The 14,527-nt window shown below is 44.7% G+C and overlaps 1 protein-coding gene across 1 annotated transcript; it reads left to right on the forward strand.

The window, feature by feature from the left end:
• The first annotated feature begins 273 nt into the window (after positions 1 to 273).
• Positions 274 to 9,078, forward strand: LOC132536502 (voltage-dependent L-type calcium channel subunit alpha-1C-like). The gene is made up of 2 exons (XM_060184464.1): positions 274 to 711; positions 8,871 to 9,078. The coding sequence occupies exons 1-2, from the start codon at positions 573 to 575 to the stop codon at positions 8,963 to 8,965; spliced, it is 234 nt and encodes a 77-aa protein (XP_060040447.1). The 5' UTR covers positions 274 to 572; the 3' UTR covers positions 8,966 to 9,078.
• The last annotated feature ends 5,449 nt before the right edge of the window (positions 9,079 to 14,527 follow it).

Genomic DNA, 14,527 nt, shown 5'->3' on the forward strand with positions numbered 1-14,527 from the left:
CAGCAACCAAGATAAAGTGCAGAATGGCACCTAGAGCTTTTCTTCCAAAAATAGTCGTACAGCTCGAGCCGCACTGGCTCGGGCAGGGGCCGCACTGGCATTAGGGCACACATTCCGGCTGAAGCTCTCTGCCTCGGCCGAGGCCCAGCCACCTATCACTCGTCGTCTCCACAAGAGGGTCTGTCAGAGTCGCCGGTGCTGATGGACAGGAAGCAGAGCTCTGCAAGCCTTGGGAGGCAATGAGCTGAGGGGCCAACAGAAGCCACTGGCCAGCCGGGCACTTACACCTCGTTTTCCTGCAGCGTCACGGGGTGGGAGGACAGCCTCAGGCAGGCGGGAGGGTGGCCAGCGTGAAGGGAGCCGGCAAGGCCTCAAGGAACCAAGTGCAAGTCGGCTTCACAACCCTGAACATTAAGGCACTTCCTGCAGCCAGGTTCTGCATCGATTCGGCCGCTCAGGCTGCAGGGACACCACAGAACTGCCGGGGCACAGCTGAACGAGCCTCCGCCTCCATCATCACAGGGCAAAGAGTGTGAAGCAGGACACCCGACTCCACGCCAGTCTACTGGGCCATGCTGCGAGCTTTTGTCCAGTCCAGCACGCCACCTTACCGGCAGCTCACCAGGGACTCAGCGGCTGAGAGCGAAGGCAGGTTCTCAGGGACCCTGGTGTATGAAGCTGAGCTAGACTGTCTCTACACTCCACCTGGAGGTAAGCGCCCCAAAGGAGGAGGGAAGACAGAAACAGAGGAAACCAAGGAGACTGGCTCTGGAATGGTCCAGGGACACTCAGAATGTGTGGCCACACACAGGTACACAGGCACACACAGGCACACTGGCACACAAGACACATACAGGCACACAGGCACACACAGGCACACACAGGTCCATAGGCACACACAGGCACATACACGCACACAGATGCACACAGGCACACATGCACTCTTGAGACTCATGTCTTTAAGAGCCTCTGCACTTAATATGGAGCAGACAACAGCAGTAGGAAATGTCTGAGATTGCACTGTCCTCATTTATGTCATGCTTTGGAAATTCCAGGTGGGGGTGGGATAGCGTTTGAGACAATAGGTAGTACACTACTGCCTTTACTTAGCTATCAACAATAGATTTATTTGCCTGAGTAAAAGAAATAAGTGGTCTGAGAAGTGGCACAGTGGATAAGGCACTGGAGTCTCAAGCCTGAGGTCCTGAGTTCAGTCCCCAGCAGCACATGCACCAGAGTGATGTCTGGTTCTTCCTCTCTCTCCTCCTATCTTTCTCATGAATAAAGAAATGAGCTCTGGTAAGCTCTGGCATAGGGTGATGGTATCAGGGACAGGAGCCGAATCCTCGCAGGACCTGGACTCTACAATACTAAGCCATCTCCATCACCAAAGAATGGGATCTGTAATTTTTTCCCCAAAAGATGGTGAGAGAGACCACAGTGCAGTGAGGGTTGGGCTCAACGCGGGTAGCTCACAAGGCAAAGCAGCGCACTACCTAGTTATTTCACAGCTGATAATTGTAGCCAGGACTGTTACACAGCTTTTCAGGTACCTGCTTCTACCTTCCCTTTAATCCCGCCTGGAAGACTAAGGGGACGCAGCATCCCAGTAGTCCATATCTGGATCCTGGGGCTACATAGGCAGAAGCAGCAGAGAGGACATGTTCAGCTTGTTGTTTTCTTCTCTTTAAATTTCTTCAGTGGGAAAAACAATCTAAAGCTGGTGGTATTTTCAGAGGCTAGTGGAGAGGCCATTCCAAGCAATGCCGAACGTCCTGAATGTTCAGATATTCTCCTGAAACACTATGGATTTTATTAGCATGGAGGGTCAATTCATGCTGGGTATTCTGGGGGCGGGGACTTCCTTTGCTTCAGCTAATGCTCATCCCAAGGACTTCTGTACAGTCTCTTCTCGCAACATTCCCATTTGTGCAAGGCTTATGTCAAGCACCTTCCAGCTTCAAATCAAACAACTTACGATCATTTAACAGCGGTTTATGCTAACATATGTGCAGCCTTAAAGTGAGACATATTTTCACATAGCCAGGAAGTGTATAATGCATGTGAAATTCAAGTAGACAGAATAAGGTTTGTGATTTGTCATGTTATCTTCTCAGTTTAAAAAAAAAATACTGGGGGCTGGGGAGACGGCATAATGGTTCTGCAAGACTTTCATGCCTGAGGCTTTGAGGTCCCAGGTTCAATCCCCAGTGCCACCATAAATCAGAGCTGAGCTCTGGTCTTTCTCTCTGTATCTCTCTCAATCTCTCCATAAAATAAAATAAAAATTTTTTTTAATTGGGTTGGGTTTCCGCACACCCACTTGAGCACATATTACCATACACAAGGACCCAGGTTCAAGTCCCTTCATGAGCACTGAAGCTGGTCTGCAGGTCTAGCTAGCTAGCTAGCTCTATCGCCCCCTCCCTTTTCAATTGCTCTGCCCTATTAAAAAAAAAGAAAGAAAGAAAAATTCACAAACTTTTTTTTTTAATTTTTTTTTCTTGCCTCCAGGGTTATCGCTGGGGCTTGGTGGCTGCACTATGAATCCACTGCTCCTAGAGGCCACATTTTCCATTTTGTTGCCCTTGTAGTTGTTATTGTTGGTATAGCTGTTGTTGGGTAGGGCAGAGAAAAATGGAGAGAGATGGGGAGACAGAGAGGGGGAGAAAAAGAGAAGACACGTGCAGACCTGCATCACTTGCAGGGGAGTCACTTGCGAAGTGATTCCCCTGCAGGTAGGGAGCTGGGGGTTCAAAACGGGATCCTTGCCTGCCCTTGCGCTTTGTGCCATGTGCACTTATGTTGGGAAACTGTGCAGATATGGTTGAGCTTGGCAGGGCCACAGACCACCCTATTTCCATGCTAGTATTATTATCTACATACCAATCTTCTGCTTTGTCTTACATAAGACTAAAGGCCTCCTTTCTAAAGTCCCCGCCTAATTCCTGCCAGCTGAATCCCTGGCAATAGTTGCTAGGGAGCCCCTACCATTTCCAGCCCCTCCCACTTATGGCATTATAAAAGCCACTTCCGTTTCTGGTTTCTCTCTTTTCCACTTCCCGACCTAGAGGAGGTCATGCCTGCAGACCGGGAGGCCGACGTGGGCCATTGCGGCTGGCTCCACGTGGCTTAACCCGCTGCACTCACGCACTCCAGGGCTCCCGCATGAATAAAGATTTGTATTGCTACTGCCACAAGCTTGGTTCCTGGATCCTCTCTCCCGCCTGTGACGCTAGCCCGGCACACTTAACCCGCTGCACTACCATCCAAAATTCAAAAACTGTTGGGAAGGTGGAAGCGTCCTTAGCAACTGTTGCAATGGTTTTAACTGAATTAGCAGTACCCTGAGGGGATAACGTGGTGGAGATCTGTAAGTAATACTTGCATGGAAATATAGTAGTTTGTGGGCCCTTCTTATGAAGGACTGAGAAATATGTTTTTCTTACTAAGGATGCAACAAATACTCATGTAAGCTCTCTCGATCAGGAAAGCCATGGAAATAGGGTGGCATGAAACACCTAAGTCTGACAGCAGACAACTAGACCAAGTTCCTGAACCCTTTCAAGTCCCGTTCCATTCATGAAGTCTTTCCCAAGTGAGTGGAACAGTAATCTTAAATTAAGGGGGAAGGATGGGTAAAGTCCATTTCTGACACGACACATCTTTGAATCTTCACTCAGCACCTCCGAGTCACCGCATCATTTTTTTATAAATCAACTTTTAATTTTTTTATTATCTTTATTTATTGGATAGAGACAGACAGAAATTAAGAGGGAAGATGATAGAGAGAGAGACAGAGAGACACTTGTAGCTCTGCTTCACCACTTGTGAAGGTTTCCTCCTACAGGTGGGGACCGGGTGCTTGAACCTCGATCCTTGAGCATTGTAACCTGTGCACTCAACCAGGTGTTCCACCACCTGGCCCCCATAAGTCTTAGAAATAGTTTGCTTGCTTTTGGAGTTTTTTTTATTTCTCTCTTTTTTGTAACTTTCATGTGTATCGGTTTCCAAATTCCACAGGAGTGAAATCACCCACCAGTTGTCTTTCATCACTTTAATTACTTTGCCAAACAGGATCATGGTGATGTCTGGGAGGTGGGAGAGTGAAAGCACAGAACTTCGGTGGCGAGTGAGGTGTGGAACTCCATGCTGTAATGCTACAACCATGTAACACACTAGAATCACAAATAAAAATCAAAAAATAAATAAACGTTGCTATGTTTCCACAAAAAAAGAAAAAAGGAAGAAAGAGGGGGGAAGGAAGGTAGGAAGGAAGGAAAAAGAAAAGACAAAAGATTTTCTTAGGCCCTGCACTTCATGCCTCTAGAGTGATGCTCTTCCATCCACATCCCCTCTGACCTTACCTGGAAGGACCAAACACAGACACAGGCTCATAAAGCAGGGGCTTCCTCCCACTGGCCAGAGCATCTGCTATCTCTGGCCCTGTTCTGGTTCTTTTCATATGACATAGTTTTACCACACCTCACAAAATCAGTGGTCCCATGATCTCGAAGTACTGGAAAGTGAGTGGATAGCAGAAGGAACTTCTATTTTATGTGCTTGCCACCATTTGGGGAAATCACACAGCACCTAAAAAAATGCCGTGAAGTTAAAATGACCAGTCTGTTATCTAAATAAACATCATTAGAAAGTTAATGCCGGGAGTCGGGCGGTAGCGCAGCGGGTTAGAAGTGCATGTGGCGCAAAGTGCAAGGACTGGTATAAGGATCCTGGTTCGAGCCCCCAGCTCCCCCCCTGCAGGGGTGTCGCTTCATAGGTGGTGAAGCAGGTCTACAAGTGTCTATCTTTCTCTCCCCCACTCTGTCTTCCCCTCCTCTCTCCATTTCTCTCTGTCCTATCTAACAACAATAACATCAATAGCAACAACAAAAAACAAGAGCAACAAAAGGGAAAAATAAATTAAAAAAAAGAAAGTTATTGCCTTGGGGGGCAGGCGGTAGCACAGCGGGTTAAACACATGGCTCAAAACACAAGGATCCCAGTTCAAGCCACTGACTCCCCACCTGCAGGGGGGTTGCTTCACAAGCAGTGGAACAGGTCAGCAGGTGTCTGTCTTTCTCTCCCCCTGTCTTCCCCTCCTCTTTCCATTTCTCTCAGTCCTATGCACTAAACTGGGGGGAAAAATGGCCTCCAGGAGCAGTGGATTTGTAGTGCTGGCACTGAGATCCAGTGATAACCCTGGAGACAAAAAAAGAAAGAAAGAAAGAAAGAAAGAAAGAAAGAAAGAAAGAAAGAAAGAAAGAAAGAGAGAAAGAAAGAAAGTTAATGCCTTCAGAAAAGAAAAAACAGAACCTCTCAAAGCATTATAGAGATTTGTATTAAACCCAAATGTACTGCCAATTCTATACAGAAATTTCCTTTTCTTCAAAGAAGAGATTTATCTTTCTAAATCTATTTATTCATAATGCATTTCTATGTCATTAGATCACTTGTTTTTTAATGGAGAGAGACAGAGAAATCAAGAAGGAAAAAGGAGATAGAGTCAGAGAGAAAGAGAAACACCTGCACACTGCTTTATAGCCCCTGAATCTTCCCCTCTGTAGGTGGGCATCAGGGACCTGAACTCGGGCCCTTGAGCTTCGTAACTGGCGTGCTTAGTCAACATCACTACCATCCAGTCCCTAAGCAGTCACCCATCTTCCCAAAAATTGGAACCTCAGAGACCAGGAAGTGGCTCATCTGATTCAGTGCATGTTACCAAAAATGGGAGGGTAGTGGAGTATTCTTTATTATATACTAACTTCCTAATTTCTGTCAGGGGAAACCCAATCTCTTTTGTATTATTATCATTAATAGCTTGTTAAAGACTGTAAGATGACAATGTAGAGTACCCACCACACCCACCACCACAGTTCTGTGGCCCCACTCTGCACCCCCAAAAGTAACCATTGTTCTGGTAAGTCTTACACTTTGCTGTCTTCTGTTTTGCTTGGGAGTTTTTTGTTTTTGGCAAGTTCATGTGACTCAGGCAAGTTCATGTGACTCAGATCTCTAGATTCCACGAGTGAAACCAACTGGTAGTTGTCTTTCATCTCTTATTTCCCTCAGCATCATCACCTTCAGTTCCATCCACTTTGTCCCAAAGGACACAATCTCACCTTTTTTTCATTTCAGGGTAGGATTCCATGGAGTCTATATCCCATAACTTCTTTAGCCAGTCATCTGATGATGGGCATGTAGACTGCTTCCACTCTCTGGCTGTTGGGAATAATGCAGCTGTGAACACGGGGGTTGGGGGGGTACATATGTCCCTTTGAATTTGTGTTTGAATGTCCACTGGATAAATACCCAAGAGGAGTACTGCTGGGTCATAAAGTAATTCCATTTTTATTTGCTTAAGGACTCTCCATGCAGTCTCCACAGGGACTGCTTTGTTTTCCCATCAGCAGTAGAGCAGAGTTCCCTTTTCTCCACAACCTGTCCTTTCCTAGTTTGTTGATGGAAGCCTTTCTCTCAGGTGTGTGATGGGATGTCAGTGGAGTTTTAATTTGCATTTCTCTAAGTGAAGTGGAGCATTTCTTCATGTGTCTGTGGGTCATGTCTCATCCTTAGAAAGCTGTCTGTTTAGTTCTTTGGCCCATTTTTTCACTGGGTTATTTTGCTGCTTTTGTAGATCTGTACCAAATCTGTCTAGATGTTTGATATCAGTCTCTTGTCTGGTGTATGATGTGCAAATGCCTTTTCCCATTTACTGGGTTGCCCGGATATCCTGATGTAGTTTGCTTTTCATGTGTAGAAGCTCTTCAGTTTTCACGTAATCTCATTTATTAACTCTTGTTTTCATTTCCCATGCCTAGGGGGTTGATTCTCCAAAGACATCTTTGATGTGAAGGTCCTGCAAAGTTCCACTGACATTTTCTTCTATAAATTTTAGAGTTTCTGGTCTAATACTCAGATCTTTAATCCATTTTGACTTGACCTTGGTGTGTGGTGTCAGGTGGTGGTCTGCTTTCCCTTCTCCACGTGTGGCTGTCCAGTTTCTCCAGCACCACCTGTTGAAGAAGCCCTCTTTACCCCCCTGAATGGTATGGGCCCGCTGTCATCTGTTAGGTGGTTGTGTTTGTGTGGGCTCATTTCTGGGCTTTGGATTCTGCTCCATTGATCCAAGGGTCCATTTTTATTCCAGTCCCAAGCTGTTTAGATTACTACTGCTTTATGGTATAAACTGAAGTCAGGGAGTGTGGCCCCTCATAGTTTTCCTTTTTTCTCAGAAGCACTTTGGCAATTTGTGGCTTTTTGTAGTTCCACACAAATTTTTGGAGAAGTTGTTCAATTTGCTTAAAAATGCCATTGGAATCTTGATACTGATTGCCTTGAAACTGTAGGTTGCTTTTGGCAGAATGGCCATTTTAGTAATGTTTATTCTTCCTATCCAGGAACAAGGACTATTCTCCCACTTCTGTGCCCTTCTGTTTCTTTTAGCAGTGGCCTGCAGTTCTCATTGTAAAGGTCCTCCACCTCCGTGAGGTTCCCCAAGGTATTGTATCTTTTGGGTTCTACTGTAAATGGCATTGAGTCTTTTATTTCCCTTTCCTGACTCTTTGTTTGTATACAGGATTCCACAGGTTTCTGTGTACTGATTTTGTATACTGCTACTCTATTGGAATAATCGCTGCCAGTGTTTTTTCTGGTGGAGTCTTTGGGATTCTCTAAGTATAATATCATGTCGTCGGCAAATAGTGATAGTTTGATGTCTTCTGGAAAGCTGATCTTTAATCAAAGACAGTTGGTGGAGTAAATAAATATAAACACAATCAGCGACCAGTAGCTGGGCAGTGGCCCACCTAGTTGAGCGCACACATCATCAGGCAGACTCAAGCCCCCAGCCCCCACCTGCAGGGCAGAAGCTTCACATCAGTGAAGCACTGCAGCAGGTCTCTCTCTCTCTCTCTCTCTCTTTCCCTTTCTCCTCTTGACTTTTCTGTCCTACCAAATAAATAAAACAAGATTTTAAAGAAGGAAAAAAGGAACACAGATATGGGTGGACTACAGTGCAGGCTCAGAGCGCCGGCGATAACCCCAGTGACAAAAAACAAACAAGGAAGCAGAAGAAGCCACAGATAATGGTAAATATGAATATGAAAAGTATATCCTGCTATTGGTCGTTTACACTTATAGTTTCATTTTGCTCATAATCCTATGGATTCATTCCATGTGTCTCAGGCCACATCTGAAGAAAAGCAGGGCTGTGAAGTATCCTGACCCCTCTGAACCCTAACTGTCCCAGGAAACTCCATCTTCCAAACAGATGGGCACACTGAACCCCAGGGGCCAAACTCAACATTTTCTTTGTTCCAACAGTTTTTGTGCATTATTTGACTGAAAAAACAATAAGAAGAAAAGACATGTCATAAAATGAGCAGTTGCACTGACTTCCCTCCACTGGACTAGGAGTGTCTGGAGGACAGGGCGATTAACAACAGCTGGCATCTCTCTCCTCTACGGGGGAAAAGGATATATTGGGTTGTCAGAAAAGTCATGATGTTTGGGTTTTTTTTTTTGTTTTTTTTTTTCTCTGTTTTCCTACACAAAAACGCATGGTGACTTTTCTGATGACCCAATATTATTTTTAAAAGAAGAACCATACAAGGCTATCAATATACCAGTAAATCTCTTAGAATGGGAAAATGAACTCTTTATCATCTGTAGACAAGTAATGTGACTTCCTTTCTTTATTATTTTATAATAAACTTACCTAAGGTTCAATTTTAACTATTAAAAATACATTTTAAATGTTATAATAATTGTCTGCACTGTTTCCAAAGCTAAGAATAAGAAGGTAAAAAGTCTTGACGTCTTGATGGCTCTGTTGCTATTAAGCTGGATCACCTTCTATTCCTCCACAGAGCCTGGAGACCAGGACTCAGGACTCTGGCAGCAAGCACCTTGTGGCACCTTCAGTCAAGGACAGGCAACAGCATACATCAAGTTCATACAGTGATTACAGCTTTGCATCACCAGGGGAGATAACATTCTCTTTTTTTCTTTCTCCACTGCCACCAGGGTTATCATTGGTGCTTGATGCCAACACAATAAATCCACCACTGCTAATGTTTTTGCTTTTGTTTCTTTGCCTCCAGAGTTATCGTTGGGGCTCTGTGGTGTCGGCACTACAAATCCACTACTCCTGGCTACATTTTTCCCATTTTATTGGACAGGACAGAGATAAATTGAGAAGGAAGGGGAGATAGAGAGGAATAGAGAAAGACAGACACCTGCAGACCTGCTCCACCATTTGGGAAGCATCCCACCGCAGGTGGGGAGCCAGGGGCTCAGCCTCAGATCCTTGAGCTGGCCCTTGCACTTAATACTATGTGTGGTATAAATATAATAGTCCTCTGTCCACTTTATAACTCATGTCAATAGTTTCTCCAGCTCATAAATAACCAACTAACTCAAGTAGTGTTAAAGGGTCAGTGGGCAGGTAGCAAAAGTATAGCTAAGTATATGCCAAGTATAGCTAGTAGTATTCTAAATCATGCCTAATCTTCGCTTCACAATATAATGACATACTGATAGTTTTATTATGGGTGTGGGTGGTTGTGTGTGTGTGTGTACATTTCAACTGGAGCTTTGGGGGAAAAAAATCAAAATTTATTACCTCATAATATACTCAGTAACAGCCATGAAGAAACCTAAGATTATTATTATTTTCAATTTATTGCCACCAGAGTTATCACTGAGGCTCTCTTCCCAGCACTGCAAATCTACCATCCTGGTGGCCATCCGCCCCCCCCCCCATTTCTTTTTTCTATTTTTATTAAATAGGACAGAGAGAAATTGAGAGGGATAGGGGTATAGGGAGGGAGTAAGAAAGACAGGCACCTGCAGCCCTGCTTCACTGCAGCAGGTGGGGACAGGGGCTTGAGTGCAGGTCCTTGTGAGTGGTAATATGTGTACTCACAACCCAGCCCCAGACATGCAAATACATATCACCTCAACTGTCAAAAACCATTCAGCTGAGGTCGTGTTATAGCATGCTTTTGTATCATGCTGGTTCAGATGTGCCTTAGAGAAAGCACAGTTCTATTTCCAAGTGTAGAAAGCCAAGGAACAATTTTGACATGCTAATCATGTCAAAATAGGATGATTAGTGTGACATGCTAATCAACTTAAAGAAATGAAGATGAGATGAAATAGTGGCTGCAAAGTGCCTGGATAAAAGCCAAAGCAATCATTTCTTTAAATGTCCTGTTTTATAAAGTTGAATTATTTATACTTTTTAAATATGAGAAATAAATTATATACAACAAAATATACAAAATTTAAAGTGTTCTGACAAGGGGCCAGGAGGTGGCGCACCTGGTTGAGCACACACATTACAGTGTGCAAGGACCTGGGTTAATGCCCCTGATCCCCAGTTGCAGGGGAAAAGCTTTGCAAGTGGTGAGGCAGAGCTGCAAGTGTCTGTCTGTCTCTCTCCTTTTCTCCCTCCTCCTCCCCTCTCAATTTCTCTCTATCTTTATCCAATAATAAGTAAGGTAAAGTATTTCCAACAATAATAAACTCTCACACAACTACCAGGCAAAACAAGATCCAACATTTTTATCATCCTTTGATTCAATAATTACACTACTTCAACCACCAATCCCAGCAGAGACAGACACTTTCTGACATTTCTATTTTGGTAGATTTGTTTTGCCTGTTTTCAGCTCCACAGAAATGGGACAGCAGACTATACTGTGCTCTCTTCTGTGGGTGACTTCATCTGTTCAGTGTGATGCCTCTGTGATCCATCCATGTCATCAAATCACATCAGTCATTCATTCCTTTGTATTGCTGGGCTGTATGTAATGGATCATATTGATATACCCTATATTTTATTGCCTCCAGAGTTGTCTCTGGGGCTCGGTGGCTTGGCACTAAGAATCCACTGCTCCCGGAGGCTATTTTTCCCACTGTTGTTACTGCTGTTGTTGTTGTTGGATATGACAGAGAGGAGAGGAGATAGAAAGAGAAAGATAAGACACCTACAGACCTGCTTAACCGCTTGTGACGTAACCCCCTGCAGGTGGGGAGCCGGGTCTCAAACTGGGATCCTTACACCAGTCCTTGCACTTCGCGCCATGAGCGCTTAACCCATTGCGCCGCCTGGCCCCACCCCCCCCCCTTTTTGCCATTATAAGTAAAACTGCTATGAACACTTGTATAAAGGTCTCTGGTGGATCTAATTTCTCCTGAATACTTATATGCGGACCTGAATACTTATATGTGAGAGTGATGTAGTTCTTAAATCTGGCAAGCAAATCCCCAAAGGGTGATCCCAGATCCCTCCATAGCAAGGACAGTCTCCATGGATCCACACCTGTTATCACACAAGGACCTGGGTTCAAGGCCCCAGTCTCCATCTGCAGAGGGAAGCTTCACGTGGTAAAGCAGGTCTGAAGGTGTCTCTCTTCCTATCTCCCTCTTCCTTCTTGCTATCTGGCTATCTCTATCCAATTTATTTATTGGATATATTTTTTTAATGTTTTTAAAGAGAAAGGCACTGGCAGCACTATTTCACTGCTTGTGAAGCTTTTCCCCTACAAATGGGGACTGACGGCTTGAACCCAGATCCTTGCACACGGTGTGTGCTGACCCAGCGACGTCACCACCTGGCCCCTGATGCCAAGTCTGTGTGTGTAGGGAATACTCCTATGTAGTATTCAATCTACTTTTTCTCTTGTTGGGTATCAGAGTTACTTGTAGTTCTGCAATATTATAAACGAAGTCTCCGTGAATATTCCGCCCTGAGTCTAGGTGGATAGACAGACATGCATTTTTGGGGGGTTTGTATCACTCATTACCTTCTTGGGAAATGCTTGTCTGAAGATGTCATGGAGAGCTTTCATCTTTTAATCACTGTGCTGATCTATACTCTTTCCAATAGTGTGTGTATTTATGTGTACACACCTCAGAGTTTCCGTGCTTTGTGTCTTTGTTGACACTTGATGCTGTTGCTCCTTTCATGGGAACTATCCTAGAAGGTTCCCCGTGAAATCTCACTGTGATTTCAATCTGTGTTCATTGCCAGGAGCGTTTCTCAGGCACTTGTTGGACAGTGGATGGTTTTAGAGCTTCCAGGTCTATAGAGAGCAGTCACGAGACGAAATGGAATTTACACTTCTGTTCCGAGAATCAATCTCTTAGGTTGTGCCACATTCTAATGACCTTACAATGCTTTCTAGAGATGTTTTGATAGATATCACTACTATCTATACAAAAATCACCTTTGAGGAACAGAGCACTTCCTAGGCCAGCTGTTCAAACTATTTAGCATTTTGAATTTTCACAGGGGGAGGTGTGAAGGGCTGGACGGTAGCACACTGGGTTAAGTGCACGTAGTACAAAGTGATCCCACGGAAGGATCCCACGGAAGGATCCCTGTTTGAACCCCATCTGCAGGGGGTTGCCTCACAAGGGGTGAAGCAGGTCTGTAGGTGTCTTTCTCCCTCTCTATTCCCCCCCACTCCTCTCTCAATTTCTCTCTGTCTTATCTAATAAAATGGCCACCAGGAGCAGTGGATTCGTAGTGCTGGCACTGAGCCCTAGTGATAACCTTGGAAGAAAAAGAGAAAGAAAAAAAAAAAAAAAAAAGAATAATGAATGTTTTGTTTACTGTCCACTGGTTTATGCCCCAACAGGACAAAAATAAATAAATAAATAAATAATAGAGAAAATGTGGGCTGTCGTAAATAAAGAAAATTTATAAAAACTCAGTACTCATTGCTAATATGTCACTTACAAATGTAAAGTAAGTAATTAAGCAGAGGCCAGGTGGTAGCACACCAGGTTAAGTGCACATGGTACTAAGCTCAAGGATCCAGGTTCGAGTCCCTGGCTCCCCAAATGTAGGGGGGATGCTTCACAAGTGGTGAAGCAGGTCTACAGGGTTCTCTCTGTCTCTTTCCCTTTCTGTCTCCCCTCCCCTCTCAATCTCTCTCTGTCCTGTTCAATAAAATGGAAAAATGGCCACCAGGAGCAGTGGATTCATAGTGCCAGCAATAAGCCCCAGCAATAACCCTGGAGGCAAAATAATAATAATAATTTAAGTGCCACCACAAGGGCATAAAAAGAGACCTTGTATTAAGGAAGAAAGCACTTTAATAGAAAAACCAAGGCCAACATTATATTTAAGGGGAAATGTAAAAGCCAGTAAGTGGCTGGTATAGCTGGGTTTGAACATCTGGACTAATGTTGGACCTGCCTCCTACTGTGGGTGGCACAGGACACACTAAGGAATGTAGCTTATTCACAGCCAAGCTCCTACAGTTCAGCACCAAGTCAAAATCAATACTCGACTCTCCATATTCACTCACAGAAGTCAACCCAGGGGGGCGGGGTGGGAGCTGCTCGGGGAATCACGACAACATTGAGTTGTTCCATTTGGCTTTGCACATATGAGCAAAGCTGTCTAGTAAGAGCCGGTAGAGTGAGGCAGAGAATTCAGTGAGGAAAAAGAACGAGCAATTATCCATGTTAACAGAACAGGTAAATGGATAAACAAAAGGTAGCAAACGCATACAGTGTGACACTACTCAGACACTAAGCATGGAAGGAGCCTGGAAACATTACAGTAAGTGAAGTAAAGCAGATCCCAAAGTACAGGTATTGCCAGATGTCCAAGTAGGCAGACACTTAAACAGTGGTTACTGGGCCAGTGTGGTGGCACACTTGGTTGAACACACATTACAGTGCTCAAGGACCCAGGTTCAAATCCCCAGTCCCCAACTGCAGGGGGAAAGCTTCACGAGTGATGACGCAGAGCTGCGAGTGTCTCTCTGTCTCTCTCCTACTCAACCTCCCCCTCCCCTCTCAATTTCTCTGTCTCTAACCAATAGTAAATAAACAATAATAATAAAAACTAAAAGTTTTCAAAAAGGTAGTAATGGCTGCATAAAGTGGGCAATGTCGTTCATGTCACTGACTTACACTTTTAAAAGCTAGTTAAAGGGCCCGGGAAAGAGCTCCTTGGACAGTGCGATGCTTTGCCCCAGGCAGGTCAGGGCCAGGGTGCCAGCCCAGCCCCACCACCTTGAAGCAAACTCCTGTGCTGTGGCTTCTTTGCTTGCACTTGAGTAAGGGTGCCAGCTGTGCCTGAGAGCTCCTGTGCCCCCCCACCCACACACCCCTCTCTGCTTCTCTTTTTCTGAAAGAAAAAAGGAAAGAAAAAAAACTAATTAAGATGGCTTTTTTTGTTCTTCATGTACTCCTTGGTCATATGTATGACTTCAGTGAAAAGTATCTATTTAGCTCTTTTGCCTAATTTTTTGTGTCTTTCGGCAACTGTGAAGAGTGTTGGGAGGTCGGGCAGTGGTGCACCCGGTGACGCTCACGTGGGATGAAGAGCAAGGACCCACACAAGGACCTGGGCTTGAGCCCCCATTCCCCATCTGCAGGGGGGTTGCTTCATGAGTGGTGAAGCAGGTCTGCAGGTGTCTTTCTCTCTCCCTATCTCCAACTCCCCTCTCAAATTCTCTGTCCTACCTAATAAAAAAAAAGTGTTGGTATGAAGTGATTT

The sequence above is a fragment of the Erinaceus europaeus genome, unplaced genomic scaffold, assembly GCF_950295315.1.
Source record: "Erinaceus europaeus unplaced genomic scaffold, mEriEur2.1 scaffold_781, whole genome shotgun sequence".
Lineage (NCBI taxonomy): Eukaryota > Metazoa > Chordata > Mammalia > Eulipotyphla > Erinaceidae > Erinaceus > Erinaceus europaeus.